General features: G+C 37.2%; 2 protein-coding genes across 3 annotated transcripts in view; one reads left to right on the plus strand and one right to left on the minus strand.

Moving 5' to 3' along the window:
- Positions 1-362: 362 nt before the first annotated feature.
- On the minus strand, positions 363-1,586 carry LOC129941169 (protein obstructor-E-like). The gene is made up of 4 exons (XM_056049737.1): positions 1,433-1,586; positions 891-1,353; positions 718-826; positions 363-645 (listed from the first exon to the last, which is right to left on the minus strand). The coding sequence occupies exons 1-4, from the start codon at positions 1,437-1,439 to the stop codon at positions 424-426; spliced, it is 801 nt and encodes a 266-aa protein (XP_055905712.1). The 5' UTR covers positions 1,440-1,586; the 3' UTR covers positions 363-423.
- Positions 1,587-6,007: 4,421 nt separating this feature from the next.
- Positions 6,008-17,180, plus strand: part of LOC129941160 (uncharacterized) — a 36,412-nt gene continuing 25,239 nt past the window's right edge. Inside the window, exon 1 of one of the 2 annotated variants that reach the window (XM_056049728.1) lies at positions 6,008-6,695. In XM_056049728.1, the coding sequence (XP_055905703.1) occupies positions 6,273-6,695 (423 nt within the window). In that variant the 5' untranslated portion in view covers positions 6,008-6,272. The remainder of the gene's footprint in view (positions 6,696-17,180) is intronic. The other variant, XM_056049727.1, reaches the window with a different exon arrangement.

Genomic DNA, 17,180 nt, shown 5'->3' on the forward strand with positions numbered 1-17,180 from the left:
ATTGAGAAGTAAAGTCCTCTCTCGAGCATCTAGAATCCCCATCTATAAGACACTCATCATCCCAGTTCTCATTTATGGCGCTGAGGCCTCGGCCCTAAGAACGTCTTAAAAAGCTTCGAGAGAAAAATTCCTCTGGTGATTTTTGGTCCCGTACGCATAGATGGAGAATGGAGGAGAAGATATAACGACGAACTGTACGGGCTGTACAGTTTAACAGAGTTAAAGTCCAACGGCTTAGATGGCTGGGTCATATAGAGCGAATGGACCGAGCTGGCTGAAGACACATGTTGCTTGAGGCCCAGGTCCGCCCCGGACTGATCGTGGACCGGGTCTAAACGAATCGGAGCTTATAAGAAACTAAATTTTGTTGTTCATAAAACGTCATATTTATTAGAAATGTTTTAAGTTATTTTAATATCGTGTCTATTTGACATTCTTAGGATCACGGCATGATTCGATTGTCCTATCATAGACCAAACCAGGTGAACAAGTTAATACGATACCCTTGCCATTGGAACAAAAATAGTATGCTGCTGGATCACTTGGACTTGGATAGAAGTGGGAACCCTGCTTTGGACATGGAATATTTGCCCTAGTTGGTGGCATCTTAGCATATGGCAATACGTTACGAGACTTAGCTGAGATCTATTATGATGATTTAAGGTGGATTAAGAAATGACGCTTTAAGTTGACAAAAAGAAATATACAAAAACTTACAGTACAGTTAACATTTTCCTTGAAATCACAGCCCCTCCTTTTGGGATTGAAGAATAATCCCTTAGAGCACTTTTGAAGAACAGCCTCACCACTGTAGCAAATGTAATAACTATGCAAAAGAAATCATTTTTTTAAGAAAATTTAAATTGACTTCCAAAAACCATATCACTCACTCTTCGCAGGACCTGTGACTTGGTAAAAAGTGAATATTTTCAGGATCGTTTATACCAGTGCACATGTTTGTCACACAATCAACATTATGGGCATAATCGCAACGATCGGTGTCCGAATTAAACTGCAAATTATCGGCGCATTTTTGTAGTACATGAGTTTCAGCGAAACAGATAGTAAACTTGTCGCAGGTCTTGTGGTAACTCAAGAACTTCAAGGTACCATTACACTTTGGAAAGCACTCGGTTTTCGATAGAATATCACAACGTTGGGTCTTGGAGCTGAAGTAGAGACCATCCGCGCACTCACCGGGATAAGCCTTTCCTCCCATGCAAGTATAGTATTTAGAGCAATCATTGACATTGTCTAAGAACACCCCATCTACGACATTTTCACAAATATTAATCTCAGCGGAAACGGAGCACGCGAAAAGTGTGACCACTGCCAAAATGCAACAGATGAAATCTGCAAAAGAAATTACATTTCAATTATGTAAGCGGTACCTTATGTCAAAATGAAGGCAAATCTACTAAAACGTCCTTACTTCTCATGATATTGACAGGAGGATTCTTAATTTGTCTTTAACTAAATTGACACTCCGAATCCCTAAATCACTATTGCACTGAATGAGTATCTCTTCAATTTGATTCTTTTATATGACAGAAAACATTAGAAGTTCTTCTTTATATTGGACATTCATAAGAACAGAAATTGAATAGTTCATAGTAATTATCTTGAGTGCGTCAAAATGGTATGTCAAATTTGATGTTTCTTTTTTGTTCATTCAGATCTTTATCGGTAGCGAGCAATCTAACAATATTTATAGTGTTTTTATATTGATAATTGTTGTAGTGGCGGTTTTTGTTCTGTATCTAACACATTATCAAATTATCTGAAGTTTTTAGAAAAGTACTTCTTTCTAGTATCTATTATGTTCTTGACAATTTCAAGACCATTTATGTTTGTTTTATTGAAGATCTTTATCTTTAGTGAGAAGAGTAATTTTCATGTGAATTGCATGCTGTGTTTCATTACTTAAGATGGCGCTTATATTCTAGAGCAGATATGCAGCGTTCTGCAATTATCACAATAATAATAAGTTCTGTATTTAATTTAAATATCATAAATCAACCATTTTGACGCCTCGTTTAGAGACGAATATGGCTTGAGTTTGAGGATAGGAGTTAGTGTTTAAATGGAAATATCCCAACATGTGTCGCCTTAGCTTGTATCTGGAGGCTCAAGGAACACACTTGAATTGAAATTTTGATAGTTCGGTTGTTTTAGGAAGAAAGTAATCATACAGAAATCCAATGTCAGATATAAAAGATAACCTCCCTTTTTTTCTTGTAAGCAGTGGGAATGAGATCAAATGATAATTGGTTGAAATGAGTTGTGTCATAAAAAACATATTTCTTATTTTTGACATACATTTTGTTTTCCTTATGTTCTAAGGCTAAATAGCGGTTTTAAACTAAGAATTAAGATATAGATGTAGAAGCACAATTTCACATTTCCTAATGATAAAAACAACCAATTTCAAAGAACCTAAAAAGTAAAATTTCCAAAAATAAGATGGAAGCTTAATGTTGTGAGTTGACGTGATTTTTATTGAGTAACAAATCAACGACCGTACAATTTTGTTTAAAAGTTTTTCTTATGAAAGTGACTACATTAATTATTTCTGAGTTAGTGCCACTTTTGAAATTTGGAGTTGACATCACTGACATTTGATATTTTTTTTACTTTTCAAGGTTATTGTCAAAAAAATGCTAGTACCGTTATCAAAAATAATACTTACAACATTTTGATTTGTACATTTTTAAGTGGATTCCCTTTTCATTGTAACATCTCCGAAAACATCTTCACGTGTTAAAAAAGAAGATATTATCTTATCTTATCTTATTTCCTTGACAAAGGTGGCATTTTATATTCTGCCGATAAGAAAAGATGCGATATGACAGTTGTTTAATATTACAGATTTATTTTTGGCGCAAGTTTTGTTCTTTATTAATGATAACATTAATTGCTTACAATTAATATAACAATTGAGAGTTGTAAGAAGTAAACGAACAGACCTAATATGCATCTTTATCGCTACAAACGTCAAAGATGATTCTTTTGAAGTGTCAGTAATTTTTAACTCCTATCATTATATCTCATTTCCAGTTGACTGCTCGAAAGAGAGGCAATTATTTTAATTTTGAAAATGATTAAGTTGCACAAAAACGAGACCAATGTGATGAATATCTTCAAAGTATTGATAAGAGTGTGTTTTTTTTAGTTTGAAACTTCCTCTTCATTTTTTAAATGTATTTTAAAACTACATTTTAAGTACAAATTATCAAAATTTTGTACGACACTGGAACAATGTCAGTTTTAATCATGTAACCGCTGGATTTTAAATTCCAATGCTTCTAATTACATCTGACATTTATTTAGGAAAAGCTGACAAGTAGGTTCTATATTTATAAGGTTTGTACAATTTCATAGCTAAATACATACATAGGTAGATTTTTAACGAACAGTGTCAGCACACAGTAGATCGGTTGATGATTGTTTGAATGTGAAAAAATTGTTTTATGGTAAAAAATTTGAACGAATAAATTGTATTTGTACACAATTATCAAATAGCTTTATTTATCTTCAACACAATTGTTAGCTAAAGTACACATGATTGTCACATTTCTGACTTTTGATATTTCCTATTTTATAAAGTGTTACATTTTTGGTGCCCCATGGAGGCCATTTTGTTTTGGTGACATCTGTCAAATCCGTTGTTTATTATTAAATTGTTTATGCCATCATGCCTAGTTACACGATTGAACAGCAAGTTTAAAAGATAAAATTTTATTATCAAAATGAGTGTTTGCTAACCCAGACAATGCGCGCATTGCGTTCATTTTAAGGTGGACGAGAGGTCTCTTCACAGATGACTCTTCAACGTTTGGTGGCCAAATTTGAGACGATTGGTTCAGTAAATAATCAGCCAAAACCCGGCTGAGAATAAGGGCGTGATTCGTGAAGGTGTACAGCAGAAGCCAAAGCAGTCTATTCCTCGCCCTGCAGAAGAATTTGACCTTCCGCAGACTTCAACATGGCGAAATTTGCGTCGGGACTTGGGCATACACCCGTACAAGAGCCAACTGACCCAGGAGCTCAAAGTTAATGGCCATAGACAACGCCGTTTGTTCGCTGCCTGGGCTTCGAACCGTTTGGAAGAAAACTACAATTTTAGCTAAAAATCATCTATAGTGACGAGGGGTATTTTTAATGAATAGCTGTGTTAACAACCCTTATCATCCCCGTCCTGCTATACGGTGCAGAAGCATGGACTATGACAAAAGCGGATGAAAGCACCTTGGGTCGTTTCGAGAGAAAAGTTCTTCGTGTGATCTACGGTCCCGTATGCATCGAAGGGGAGTGGAGGAAAAGATGGAACGACGAGCTGTACAGACTGTACAGCGACGTAGACTTAGCCAGAAGGGTAAAAGTCCAACGACTAAGACGGCTGGCTTTCGTTGAGCACATAGAAAGCAATGGTCCGGCCCGGGAAGCCTTCGAAGTCACACCCACAGTACAGCGCAGTAGAGGAAGACCGCGGATCAGGTGGCGCACACAAGTGGAAAGTGACCTCACCCAACTTGGAGCTTGAAACTAGAGACATCTAGCTAGGGACCGAACTAGATGGAGAAGTTTATCGGAGGAGGCTCTAGTTCACACACGACTATAGCGCCACCTTAAGTAAGTAAGTAAGCTGTGTTAAGAAAAAAAAATTGCCGTTAATGGGACGACACCAACCCACGCGAGGTTCACCTGCAAAATAATGAAATAACACTGTTTGGATAGAGAGAGAGAATATCAAACATGCCAACATCTTCAAAAATGCTTATTATAGGAAATAGGATAAAGATTATAAAGTGCATCGGTTGAAAGTTTAACAAAAGCTTCACATTTCTTGTTTATATTTAAATTTTGTTACTGTGCTATATCTTGTAAGTTCGTTTGTTTTTCAAGAATTTCATTTAATTTTGCATTTGATTCTTAGGTTTATGCAACTAATTGCAATATGTTTCTTAAAATAGTGAGATAATTTTCTTACAATAAAGAGATACTTTTCAATTTTCTTAGTTTTTTAGCTTTTGTTAGGTTTTTTTTTTAATTTATTTCATTACACTTTCGTTAGGGCTTGCTGCAACACTGTGCTGTCGAAAACTTTTATAGGAAGTAATATTATATATATCCTCTACCGTTTTTAGATTTCGACATATGTATATATATACATAAAACTCTACTTTTTTGCATTATATAGATGCAGATAGTTAAATTGTACATATAAATTCAAATTTTGTCAGAAGTAGTCTTAAAATTAATTTACTATAAGCCTACTTGCTGATAATACTATTTATAACTCTAAAGAGATTTGCAATTATACAGTTTTCTGAAAAAGGGGTTAAGCTTATTTAAAAAATAGAAATACAACTTTTTTGCAATATTGAAATAAACGGAATATTTTTTTTAGTACTTAGGGTTTTTACCGGCTATAAGTTTTTTGAGGGATGTGACTTACTCTGATAACTTCCAAATGGTGAATTCTAAAATAATTATTTCTTTGCAATTAGCCCAACATTTAGTTCAAAATTTAAAACGTTTATAAAATTTCCAATTTGACAAATCATACCAATACCATAGATTTCTATCAGAAGTTAAAACAGTACGATTTTCTGTAAATTCTATGATGGCTCAACTCCTTAACAAATATTACTGTTAAAGATAAATCTGAAATCAAAAGAAAGAGGTTTTATTAATTTAGTTAAAGATTTCAAGATGATAAAACTACTTTCCCAAGTCCCGATTTATATCAAAATAACACGTAGTAACATTTGCTTTCGACTTTATTTAAAAATTAAGAACTGAATGCCAGTGAACGTATCCACTTTTTTTAAATATCGTCGTTTTGACAATTCAAATTTCTAAAAAAAATATACATAACCTCGAACGCATTCATTTAACTCGATACTTGTTGTTTTTCTTATTAACGAATAAAAATCAAACTATCGTGCAAATTTGCGTCTGTCAAAATTTGTGTTTGCCATTTTTCTGATTTGTTGCAGTTGCCGGAGTTTTTCTTCTCGTCGACGAAAAAAAAGAAAAATCAAATGAAAAAAACCTTTTTTCCTCATCTAAGTGAAGTGATTAAACAATAAAAAGTTATTCAAAAGATTATAAAAACTCTAATTAAATAAAAAATGTGATTTTTCGCGAAGAAATAAACAAAAAAAGAGGAAAACTTCAACAAGAAACTTTTCCCTAAATAGCTGACATATTTTTGTCGTGTCTTTTCTTTTATTGCTAATTCTATGCGTGAAAACTTTTTGTTTTAAATGGCTCCAGCAAAACACCCGAATAATAAAACCGGGACCGTTCCAAAACACACACAATCGGGATCCTCTTCGTCGTCGTCGATGATCGAAACATCGCCAGCCAGAAGTTCAAGTAAATCCTCGAAGCAGCACATAAATTTGCAATCGAAAATCCAAAGAACAAATGGAATCGACGGTGGAGGAGGTTGTCATGGTGGAGGGGGTGGTCATAGGGATAGAGATAGGAATGGGGCAGGAGTGGTGCAGCAGACTATGTCAAACCTGCCAGCACCACCTGCCACCCATGCAACTCATGCCACAACAACCATAGTTCCGCAATCCGGGGGAATTGGGGCAGTAGGAGGAGCAATGTCGAATGCATATGCGTTGCGGAAGAATACAGAAATTGTTGCACCCATCCGCAGGGAGCTCAAGGATTTGAATGTAAGTTTTCTTCTTGTTTTTTCTATTTTGTCCAAGTTTGGTTTCTTGTTTTTATCTTATGTCGCCCTTCTTGGGGACAATGAAAGGAGTATGAGAAAATATGGGTGGTTTTTCCATAGGCGTTGTCATTTCTTGAGTTTACAGCACTTGAAGATTTTTACTACCCACTTGAAGTTATTCTATTGTAACTTTTTCACTCGTACCCCCGTGGCTGATCCTAGAGTAGAAGAAACCTTACGTTGAATCAAGAGAAGAGAAATACAAATGTAGGTCGATGATTTGGGTGTCATCTGAGCCCTGGGCGTACTTATTTTAAGGTTTCTAAGTTACAAGACTGCGTCCATATTCAAGATTGTAAGTAAAATGTAATTTTACATAAAAAACGAACTCGATATTTTCATTTAAGGACTTGACAACTTCTTATTTTTTTAAATAAAACAAAAACTCATTTTCAATTAATCGGCCTACAAACTTCCACTGAAAAACATTCTATCTTTTCTAACGACGACGTCTTGGCTTGTTTAAGTAGAAAAACGATTTGTAGCTCTACTAAGAAAAAAAAAGAGAGGAACGCCGACTTCTCAGAGAGAAAAAAAGAAAACAGTTGAGTCTATCGAGGGTTTAACATACAGAAGTGATGATTATTCCGATACAAGGTGACTGATTCCATATACATTGGAAGATAATGGCCAACATTTTCGTCCACCCATCAAAAAACAGTACACTTAGCGATTATAAAGCTAGACTCAATGGAAGCTTCTGGTGCAGACAGCTTACTATCGGAATTGTTTAAAGATGCGACAGATTTGTTAGCAGGGATCATGCATCAACTCAGCGCCGACGAAGGTTCCTCGATGAGTGGAAGTAGGGAATGATCGTCAAGCTCCCAAAAAAAGGAGATCTAATAAAGTGCGAAAACTGGAGTGGAATTTGCGTTCTTCCTACCGTTGCCAAAATAGCAGCAAAAGTCATACTGGAACGCATCAGAGAACACCTTGAGGCCACACTCGATTCCAAACATGCAGAATTCCACTCTGGACCCTCCGGCATTGATCATATCAACACCCTGCGGAACAGTGCGTTGAATATCGAACACCAATACTGTTCATCGACTTCTAGAAGGCCTTAGAAAGCGTTAACAGGCAGTACATCTAGTTAGCTTTGCGGAAGAGAGGCATTCCAGAAAAACTAATTGCTATTATTAAGGCAACATATTATGGATCCAAGTTTCATATTCTGCACGATGCACACTGGGGCAGGATACCCAGAAAACTGGAATTAATTCATTTGTTGAATTTTGAAAGCTAAATTATTTTTTTTTTGTTTATGAACCGATTATGAATACTGATTAAAACACATTACCTCTTTTCAATATCGTTTTTTCTTGCTCTATTACGATATAACAACTTTTAAACATAAATTATGGACCAAATTTCATATACATTTTTTTTTTAAACTTTTTATACATGGATATCTTAAAAAATAAATAAAATGAGGTAAACAAATGTGCTAATTCTCAATTAAAGCAGAAATTTAAATTAAAAGTTTGATTCGTCTGATGAGCAATCGTCATCACTTTGTAAGTTTTCAGTGGAAGTCTGAAGATCGTCTTGAGTTGGACAAATAATTAAATCAAAAACTGCTCTCGGAAAAGTTTTGAGTTGTTTTTGCGAAAGTTGCCTTAAACTCGTAATCAGAGGATCAGATGTTACCAGCATTAAATTAAAAACATCTTGATTACTCTTCTCCCGGGAACATTTCCTGGAGTAATTTTCCCGATATTTCTTGAAGTCTTTGTTCCTTGCTTCTTGCGCTTCTTTGGATAATTGGCCTATAGGAAGAAGGGCAGCTGAAATAACATCCGGTCCATGAATTAAAAGTTTATGCATAGTTGGAGGCATATAAAACCAAGGGTAGGAATTGACGAATTGTTTTGCAGTATCGATTGTGTATATTCGAAATTTATCGATGTTTATATCATATCCACTTGATATGGCTACCAGAATTGAATGAAGTTTTTCAATTAGAAGTTTGTCAATTCCCAATATTTCCGAAACTAGACCTGCATTGTTGAAAAATCTTCGGGCAGTGTTGCTATCATTTGAATTCCCAAAACCTGGCTTTGGATGGTCAACAATAAGTCCCATTTGAATCTTAAACTCTTGTTGTATTCGAGCTTTGTTTAATGCCACAACTTCTTTGTCTTCTTTTCTAGCTTGCCACTTTTTGATTGGAAGTTTATAGCCAACATGTAAAAGGCATTCGAAAACTCGAATCCAACAGTGCAAAACTGAAAGACCAAATTCCAACGTGTTGGGATTATGTGGTTTCGACATCATTTCATCAATATCATTTAGTTCTTTAGAGCTTGCCCCGCAGATAAAGCATCGCTGAGAAGAAATATTGTTAGCTAAGGCATTGCAGACCTTACCATCTACCATTGTAAAAAGAAGCTTATGTGAAACTCTAACGATTTTGTCTTCAAAAGTGACTTCGGAAGGCTTTAAATTATGAATTTGGGTATCCATTTGTAACTTCTCAGAAATCGAAAGTTGTGTTGATTCCTTAGCAAAATATATTTTAATGGGACGACAATACCTGGTGGAAGAAGGTCGTGGATTTTGCCACACAATTTCTTTTTTGCTCATGTTTGCATAAACCAATCGCAAAGGAACAACTGAAATAATGAAAACACTCGAATCATCTGCTTCCATTCCAACGCACTTTTGCTTATATGAACTATGCCCCGAACTCCCATCGAAGCCCCACTTTGAAATCAATTGCAAGCTGCTTAAATTTTCATGTCCTAGTCGCAAAATAACCTCTTTTTGTGATTTTAACAAACGTTCAATCGTGTGATTCATTAGAGTCTGAACAGTGACTTCAGCGGAAGATGCAGTAACCTGCATACATTCTGAATCTGGATAGCATTTTTTTTTTTGCATCTTGAATTATTTTATATGACGGAAATCTTTTAGGGTCTTTATTTCTTATAACGTTGTATTGATATCGTGTTAGCTTTGCTTCCACAACAGTTGAAAGGGCCTCTTCTCCTGACATCTTCATCATACTTGTACGAGTATTTTCATGTAGTTGATACGCTTTTTTATAACTATCTGCACGGTTAGGTGAACGCAATACGTCTTCCAATAACTTTGATGCAGACGAATGACCCTCAGCTCTAAGGTTGACCTTTGCAGCGAATCCTAATTCAACTGCAGAAAAACTATTTCTTATATTTGCGGTTTTTAGACGTTTGGATCGATCGCAACTGTTTTGAAATGTTGTTTCTGGACGTCCACGTTTGTGTGGGTTATTGTTGTGCCGCTTGAAACCTATAGATTTCTGAAGCCACTCTTGATTTGTATGCTTAAATCGGCTTTCGTTGCGATCAGATTTTGTCCATTTCTCTTTAAATCTTGATGAAAATTGTGAAATAGTATGGTTCAGTTCATTTAAATTTGTGTCCGGGCATTGGGTGCGTTCTTGAAGGTGTAATTTTAAATAAAATATTTTTTTTTCTAATGTTGGCTTTCCAGACAATTTCATGATTTCAAATAATTCCATCCGCGTTAAAAATAAATCATTGCTACATGAAACTGCACCAAAAAGATCTTATATTAAAACTTCCTAAGGTAGTAATTAACAAAAAAAAAAAGGAGCACATATGAGCACCCGATCTTTTTAGACCTCCAAAGACAATAAGTCAAGTTACATAAAAATACTAAAATCTGAATGTGGAAGCTTGTGGAAACTAACTTTAAGCTTAACTTTTTAGATAAAATCTTAATTAGCACTTAATAGTTATGAACGCACGATTTTTGATATAAAATAGAACAAAATATTTTCATAATCTTAAATTTATTATTAAAATATTAAATAACACACCTGACGCTGTCGATTCCATCTTCAATCAAAATTATAACGTTATTTATAAGAAAAATACAGCCCGTTAAACTTTAAACTTTTTGTCACCTTTTTTAAATCTCAATGAAAAAAAACTAATGTGGTTACTTCAAGTGCACGTTTTGGAGTGGGGAAACATGCAATATAATTAAATGAGTGCGGTTATGATGCAATGGAATATTTTATAACGGAAAATCAACAAAACAAAGTTATCTCTTTTGTTTCAGTTTTTGCATTAATTCCGACATTGCCATACAGTTCGCCCCAGTGTGCGATGGTAGATTGTCAGAGGATTTTGAAATCCTTAGCGGAGTCAGACAGGGCTGTATTCTGCCGCCACTATTATTTTTGTTTTTGATAAGCGATTTACTGCGCGCAGCTTTGTCAGCTAGCGGAGGGATCCAATGGACCTTAACATACTATTTAAGGCACTTGGATTACGAGGGCGATGTTTGCTTACTCTATCATAAAAATGATCAGCCTCGGAACCCGACCATAATCTCAATTAAATATTTCCTTGCAAACGGTGGAAAAAGTGGAGAGCTTTCAATACATTGGAAGTATCGTCTCCATGGAAGGCAGAATCAAACAAGGCATCATCTACCGCATCGGCAAAGCAAAAGCGGCGTTCGATATGCGGTCGAAAATTTTGAGGAATAACTCCAATAAACTCGCACAAATTTCGAATCTGTGCTTCTTTATGGGTGCATCACCTGGAAGGTTACTTCAGCCATAACAAGAAAGCTGCAAACCTTCATGAATAGATGTCTTAGCAATATCCTAATGATTTTCTGGCCAAAACGTATATCAAATGAGGACAGGTCAGGAATCTATTATACGAAAGCGTAAGTGGCAATAGATTGGACATACGCTTCGAAAAGGTAACGACTGCATTGCAGGCCAAGCAATGCAGTGGAAATCGCCCACACAAGAAGGAAGAAGAGCTGGACGACCAAGAAGTACATGGTGCAGGACAGTCGGCGTCACTAGGCAAGTGTTGGAGGTAGCTGAAACAACGGTCTTAACAGGTCTGAGGACCTAATTAAAGTAAGTAAATATGCATCAACTCATGTGTAAAATTTGGTCGGATGAAAGTATGCCTGATGAAAAGAACCCATCCACAAAAAAGGTCAAGCTCTGACGGGCACTATCTGAAGAGGAATAAGCCTCTCAATAATCTTTTTTAAAATCTTGTCCACTATCCTTCCTGGCCGCTTAAAATCGTTTATAAATGATCTGGCAAGTCAACCGTCATCGATCAAACGTTCAGACTTGCGATAGCATTTCTTTGTCGATTTTAAAGTCCCGTATGATAGCGTGGATGCAAAAATAAACATAGACAAATGACATAGAAAAAATAAGCCAGCTATGAACCTTGGATTTTTGGCAGCATTGAATCAGAGGTTGCAAACTTGGAATTGGGTTAACGAATATAAAACCAAATGTATGCTATTAGCGAGAAAGGAATCTCAAAATATTCGCAAAATGTTATGACTTTGTCTACCTGCGATCTGCTACACAAAGGCAGAATGAGATAAGTGGAGAAATCAAACGCAGAATTACTCTTGCAAATCGCTGTTTCTTCAAGCTAAGAAAGCATTTAGGCAGTCTTTTAGAACCGAAAAAAGTTGTATAAGACCTTCATCATCCCAATCCTGCTCTATAAATTACTTAAGTGCTTTGAGAGAAAAATTAATCCACTTATTTTTAAAGTATGGGGAAGGAGATTAAATGAATGGCTTAATGGGCTCTACAGCGATACTAACCTGGTCAAGAAGCTGGAAACATAAACACCAATACACCAAGCCGACGAATATTAAACTCCAAATCCTGATTGTAAACGCCCTTTTTTTTGTATACTGTGCCCACAATAAAGGGGTTTTGAAGACCCTAATAATGATTAGACAGAGTGCAAGAAATAAGAAAAGAAGGATAGGATAAGAAAAAAAAAGGGATGCACATTGATTCTGAATGTCTGCACAATATAATGAGTGGGAAATATTAAGCCGGGTAAAGCATTCCACATTCGTGTAGTGCGGGTAAAGAAAGAATCCCTGAAACTGATCAGCATTCCTAGAAGTACGGGTATTTCGGTTGAATATTTCTCTAGAGCATTGTTTGTGAAAATATCGATAAAACAATGATAGGCATGAGACCTTGCGGCGGTGACCAAGAGAAGCAATTGACTTGGAAAGATAACGATTTTCTATCACTTTTAGAGCTTTCTTTTCAATTCTATCCAGAAGAGTCAAGAACGTTATTGGGGCACCAGCTCTAATATGAAAATTATACTAGATTTTTGGACGAATAAAAGCTTTTTAAATTATAGCTGTATCAGAAGGGGAAAAAACATAAACACTTAGCAGCATTTTTGGCGAAGTGAAATATATGATCACTCCACAACAAGCGGTTTGTGATGCACATACTTAGAACTTAGGAAGTGTTACGCTTCCGCAGCAGTAGACATCATTGAGGGCTCAAAGCATTAAATTCTACAGGTTTTTAATTGCCGATTGGATAATGCTGTCAAGATCCAAATTTGAGGAGGTTATCAAATGCTGCCGTTGGTAGTCCATATCCCAAGAACAAGGATGAGAATTTATAAACGAATATGAAAAGCTGAGGGTACTGTTATCAGCGAAACAATTAAGTGGGTTAGAAGTTTCAAACAAAAAATAAAAAAGAAAAATAAAAAAATCGCGCACGCACAGAACAGAAAGATGACAACACCAAAGGTATGTTTTTTAAGCTCTTAGACAAAACATATGAGCAGTGTCCTAGCTACGAAGGGAAGACATGTTTGGTGGAATAATCGGGAAAAACAGCCTGCACGACAACACTTCCGACAACGGATTCAGGCTCATAGATTTTGCTGCGGGCGAAACGTCATGGTAGCCAGTACGCGTTTTCCAAACCTCAACATCCACAAAGGAACTTGGACTTCTCCAGATCAATCTACCGTCAACCAGATTGACCATATTGCGATAGACGCCAGACACGCTTCCAGCATTATGGATGTACGAACTTTCCGCGGAGCTTACATCGACTCGGACCACTACCTCGTTGTAGCCAAGGTAGCACTTCGGATTTCCAGACCCAAGGCAAAACAGGGAGGTGCTGGGAGAAGGTACAACGTCGAACGGCTACAATCGCCAGAGATAGCAAAATCCTTTTCCGACCGAGTTACAAGTAACCTCTCTCGAAGTTCTCTGCCGCCAACACAATGTATCGAAAACCAGTGGCACATTGCCAAGATGCAATCAGAGAAGCCGCCTCTGATGTGCTGGGTTTCAAACAGCCACCAACAAGGAACCCCTGGTTTGATGAATGTCGGGAATGTCGGCAGGCAAATGCAGCCAAACAACAGGCACGCAAAGCGGCGCTGCATAAAAGGACGAGAGCTGCTCATAAGCTCTATGAACAGAAGAGGCGAGAGAAACGCCCACTTCTCAGAAGGAAAAAGAGAGGTCATGAGAAGCGTGCGGTCGAAGATGTTGAGAGGTTTAAAAGCAGGAATGAAGTTCGAAAGTTTTATGAACAAGTGAAACGAAATTCACAGGTACATAAACCTAGAACCGAAGGCTGCAAAGACGAAAGTGGAAACATCATAGTAGAACCGCAGTCAATGCTGAGGATATGGAAGGACCACTTCTGCAGATTGTATAATGGCGATGAAGAACTGAATTCCGCTCTCAGGCAGGATGATCCATTCAAAATAGACGACGAAAGCCAACAATCCCGTCCTCCCCACTTAGACGAAGTATAGATTGCCATATCTAGGTCTAATGAAGCCGCTGGAGCGGATGGCTTGAATGCCGAGCTGTTTACAGCAGTTAGGAATTAGTTAGTTGGGAGCATGCACCAACTTATCTGTAAGATATGGTCGGAAGAAAGCATGCACGATGAACGGAACCTCAGTATTGCTTGCCTGATCCTGAAAGAAGGAGGCCCTCTAAACTGCACCAACTGTTGAGGAATCAGCCTACTTTACATGTCTTAGAAAATATTCTCTGCCATAATATGAGAACATCTGAAGCCCATTATTAACAACCTGATAGGTTCTTATCAGTGTGGTTTTAGATCAGGAAAGTCCACAGTCGATCAAATATTGACATTACGGCAGATCCTGGAAAAAACCCACGAACACCAAACCAACACCCATCATCTTTTCATCGATTTCAAGGCCGAATATGACAGCATCTAAAGGGACGATCTGTATAGAGCTATGTCTAGTTTTGGCATCTCTAACAAACTCGTCAGTTTTTGCAGAATGTCCATGGAGATCTCACGCTGCTTCATAAAGGTTGGAAAAAACTCAAAAGAACCTTTCGATGTCAAAAAAGGTTTTAAACAAGGTGATGCGCTGTCATGCGATTTTTTTTTAACATCGAGCTCACAGGCCAACACTAGAGGCACTGTCTTTCAAAAGTCTGTCCGATTACTAGCATATACTGATGACATTGACATAATCGGAAGAACTCAGCCATCGACAGACGTAACTTTGAGGTAGTCAGGAACTTCGTCTAACTAGGCTCCGCTGTAAACGCAGAAAACAACACCAGCGCTAAGATCAAACGCTGTTTCTTTGGACTAAGAAAGCAATTGAGTGGTCTAGTCCCCTCTCTCGACCAAAGTGTTGCTATATAAGACCCTTATCATCCCCGTCCTGCTATACGGTGCAGAAGCATGGACTATGACAAAAGCGGATGAAAGCACTTTGGGTCGGTTCGAGAGAAAAGTTCTTCGTGTGATCTACGGTACCGTATGCGTCGAAGGAGAGTGGAGGAGAAGATTAAACGACGAGCTGTACGGGCTGTACAGCGACGTAGACTTAGCCAGAAGCGTAAAAGTCCAAGGACTAAGATGGCTGGGTCACGTAGACGCATGAAAACCAATGCTCCGGCCCGGAAAGTCTTCGAATCCACACCCACAGGACTGCGCAGTAGAGGAAGACCCCGAATCAGGTGGCGCGAACAAGCTAGGGACCGAGCTAGATGGAGAAGTTTATAGTTCACACAGGACTAAGCAAGCCTTACTTTTTGTCACGATATCTTTTTTTATCACTCACCAAAGACAAATTACGTGCAAATGACAACATTTTATTATCAAAATGGGTGTTCTCTAGTAGCAACTATGCGCACGTTGCGCCCTTTTAAATGGGTACATAGTAATCCTTCAAATTTAACGTTTGGTGGCCAAATTCAAGTCCACCAGCTCCGTGATTAATCAGCCTACACTTGTACGTCAAAGAAGCGCAAGATCTGCCGAAAAAGTCGCCGCTGTTGGTGAAAAGTTTCCAACAGAATCTGAGTCAGCCGATTCCGCGTCGTCGCTTATAATAACTTAGCCTGTCGCAGACCACAACATGATGAATTTTGCATCGTGATTTAGGCCTGCACTCATACAAAATCCAACATCTGTAGTAGTAGTTTTAAATTGATTCCAATTTTAGTCGAAGTATCATCTTGAGGCATGAGACCAATTTTGGATGAATGGGAACGCTAGTAAACAACATTTCCGGAATTGGGATAACACTAATGTGTCATTGCATCCAAATAAAGTTAAAGTTTATTGTTTAGTGTGGAGTCTTGGCTGGAGGCGTCATCAGTCCGTACTTTTTCAAAAATGTTGCTGCGGCGATCGCCATAGGTCGATGATCACCGCCTTTTAGTCTGAGTTGAATGTTATAGGCACTGAAGACATATGGTTTCAACATGATTGCGCTACGTATCACACAGCTTAAAACACAATCATTCTTCTTCGAATCCAACGAAGATTCAATAAGAGAGCAAGCTGTGAGACTTTATGAAATTGCTTCGAAATATCAAATGCAATAATCATACTTTCGGTAGGATCAACCATGCGATCATCAGCTTACCTATTGCTACAAAAGTAATACTGCTGGTCCTTAAGAAGCTCACATTCCACAGCCTTTTGTATAGCCTTGAAAAAAGGGACGTCTGTTAGTGCAATCGGTCGATAATTTCAGTTTGACCATTATTTCAAAGATGTGATCATAGTAAAATATCATGTTATGAGGTTCGAATAATTTTAAAATTTATTCCTACTGTTTCAACTAAATTCGCAATTGTTTCCGCCTTTTTTCTTTTGAGCAATCAAAAATTCTAAAACCTACAAAATAACAACACAAATTTTAAAGGATGTTCCCTTCATAAGTTGCCTGCCTAATAAAGTAAATGATGCACTTCCAAATTTTCTACTCAAGATCAAAAACAAAAATTGTCGTCATCAGTTTTAAAAATAACCGAATCTACTTTGTATATATTTAATAATTTTATATCTATCTATTATCTGTAAACAGTTTCTCACCTTTTGTGCTCTGCACTCACTCCCACTCCCACATCTCTCACCCACTGATTTTGAACTTCTGCGCTATTTCAAAATTGAAAACAAAAAATCTCATTCATGTTTGTTTGGTTTCCAATGAAAAGTACACAAGCATTTCCAAAAAAATATTGAAAAATTAAAAATGCAAATGCATTCTATCGCTCTTCTTCCGTTTTATTTTCTGCCACTTACAATTATCAAAAACCCGCCTTGACGCGCCAAAAAAAACGA

This window comes from Eupeodes corollae, chromosome 1 (assembly GCF_945859685.1).
Source record: "Eupeodes corollae chromosome 1, idEupCoro1.1, whole genome shotgun sequence".
Lineage (NCBI taxonomy): Eukaryota > Metazoa > Arthropoda > Insecta > Diptera > Syrphidae > Eupeodes > Eupeodes corollae.

What these genes read in the sequence shown, in the direction of transcription:
- LOC129941169 (XM_056049737.1), bottom strand. An exon ending in AGTCACAGGTCCTGCGAAGA is followed by an intron (nt 827 to 890) that starts GTGAGTGATATG and finishes TCTTTTGCATAG; the next exon opens with TTATTACATTTGCTACAGTG. An exon ending in AGGAAAATGTTAACTGTACT is followed by an intron (nt 646 to 717) that starts GTAAGTTTTTGT and finishes TCATCATAATAG; the next exon opens with ATCTCAGCTAAGTCTCGTAA.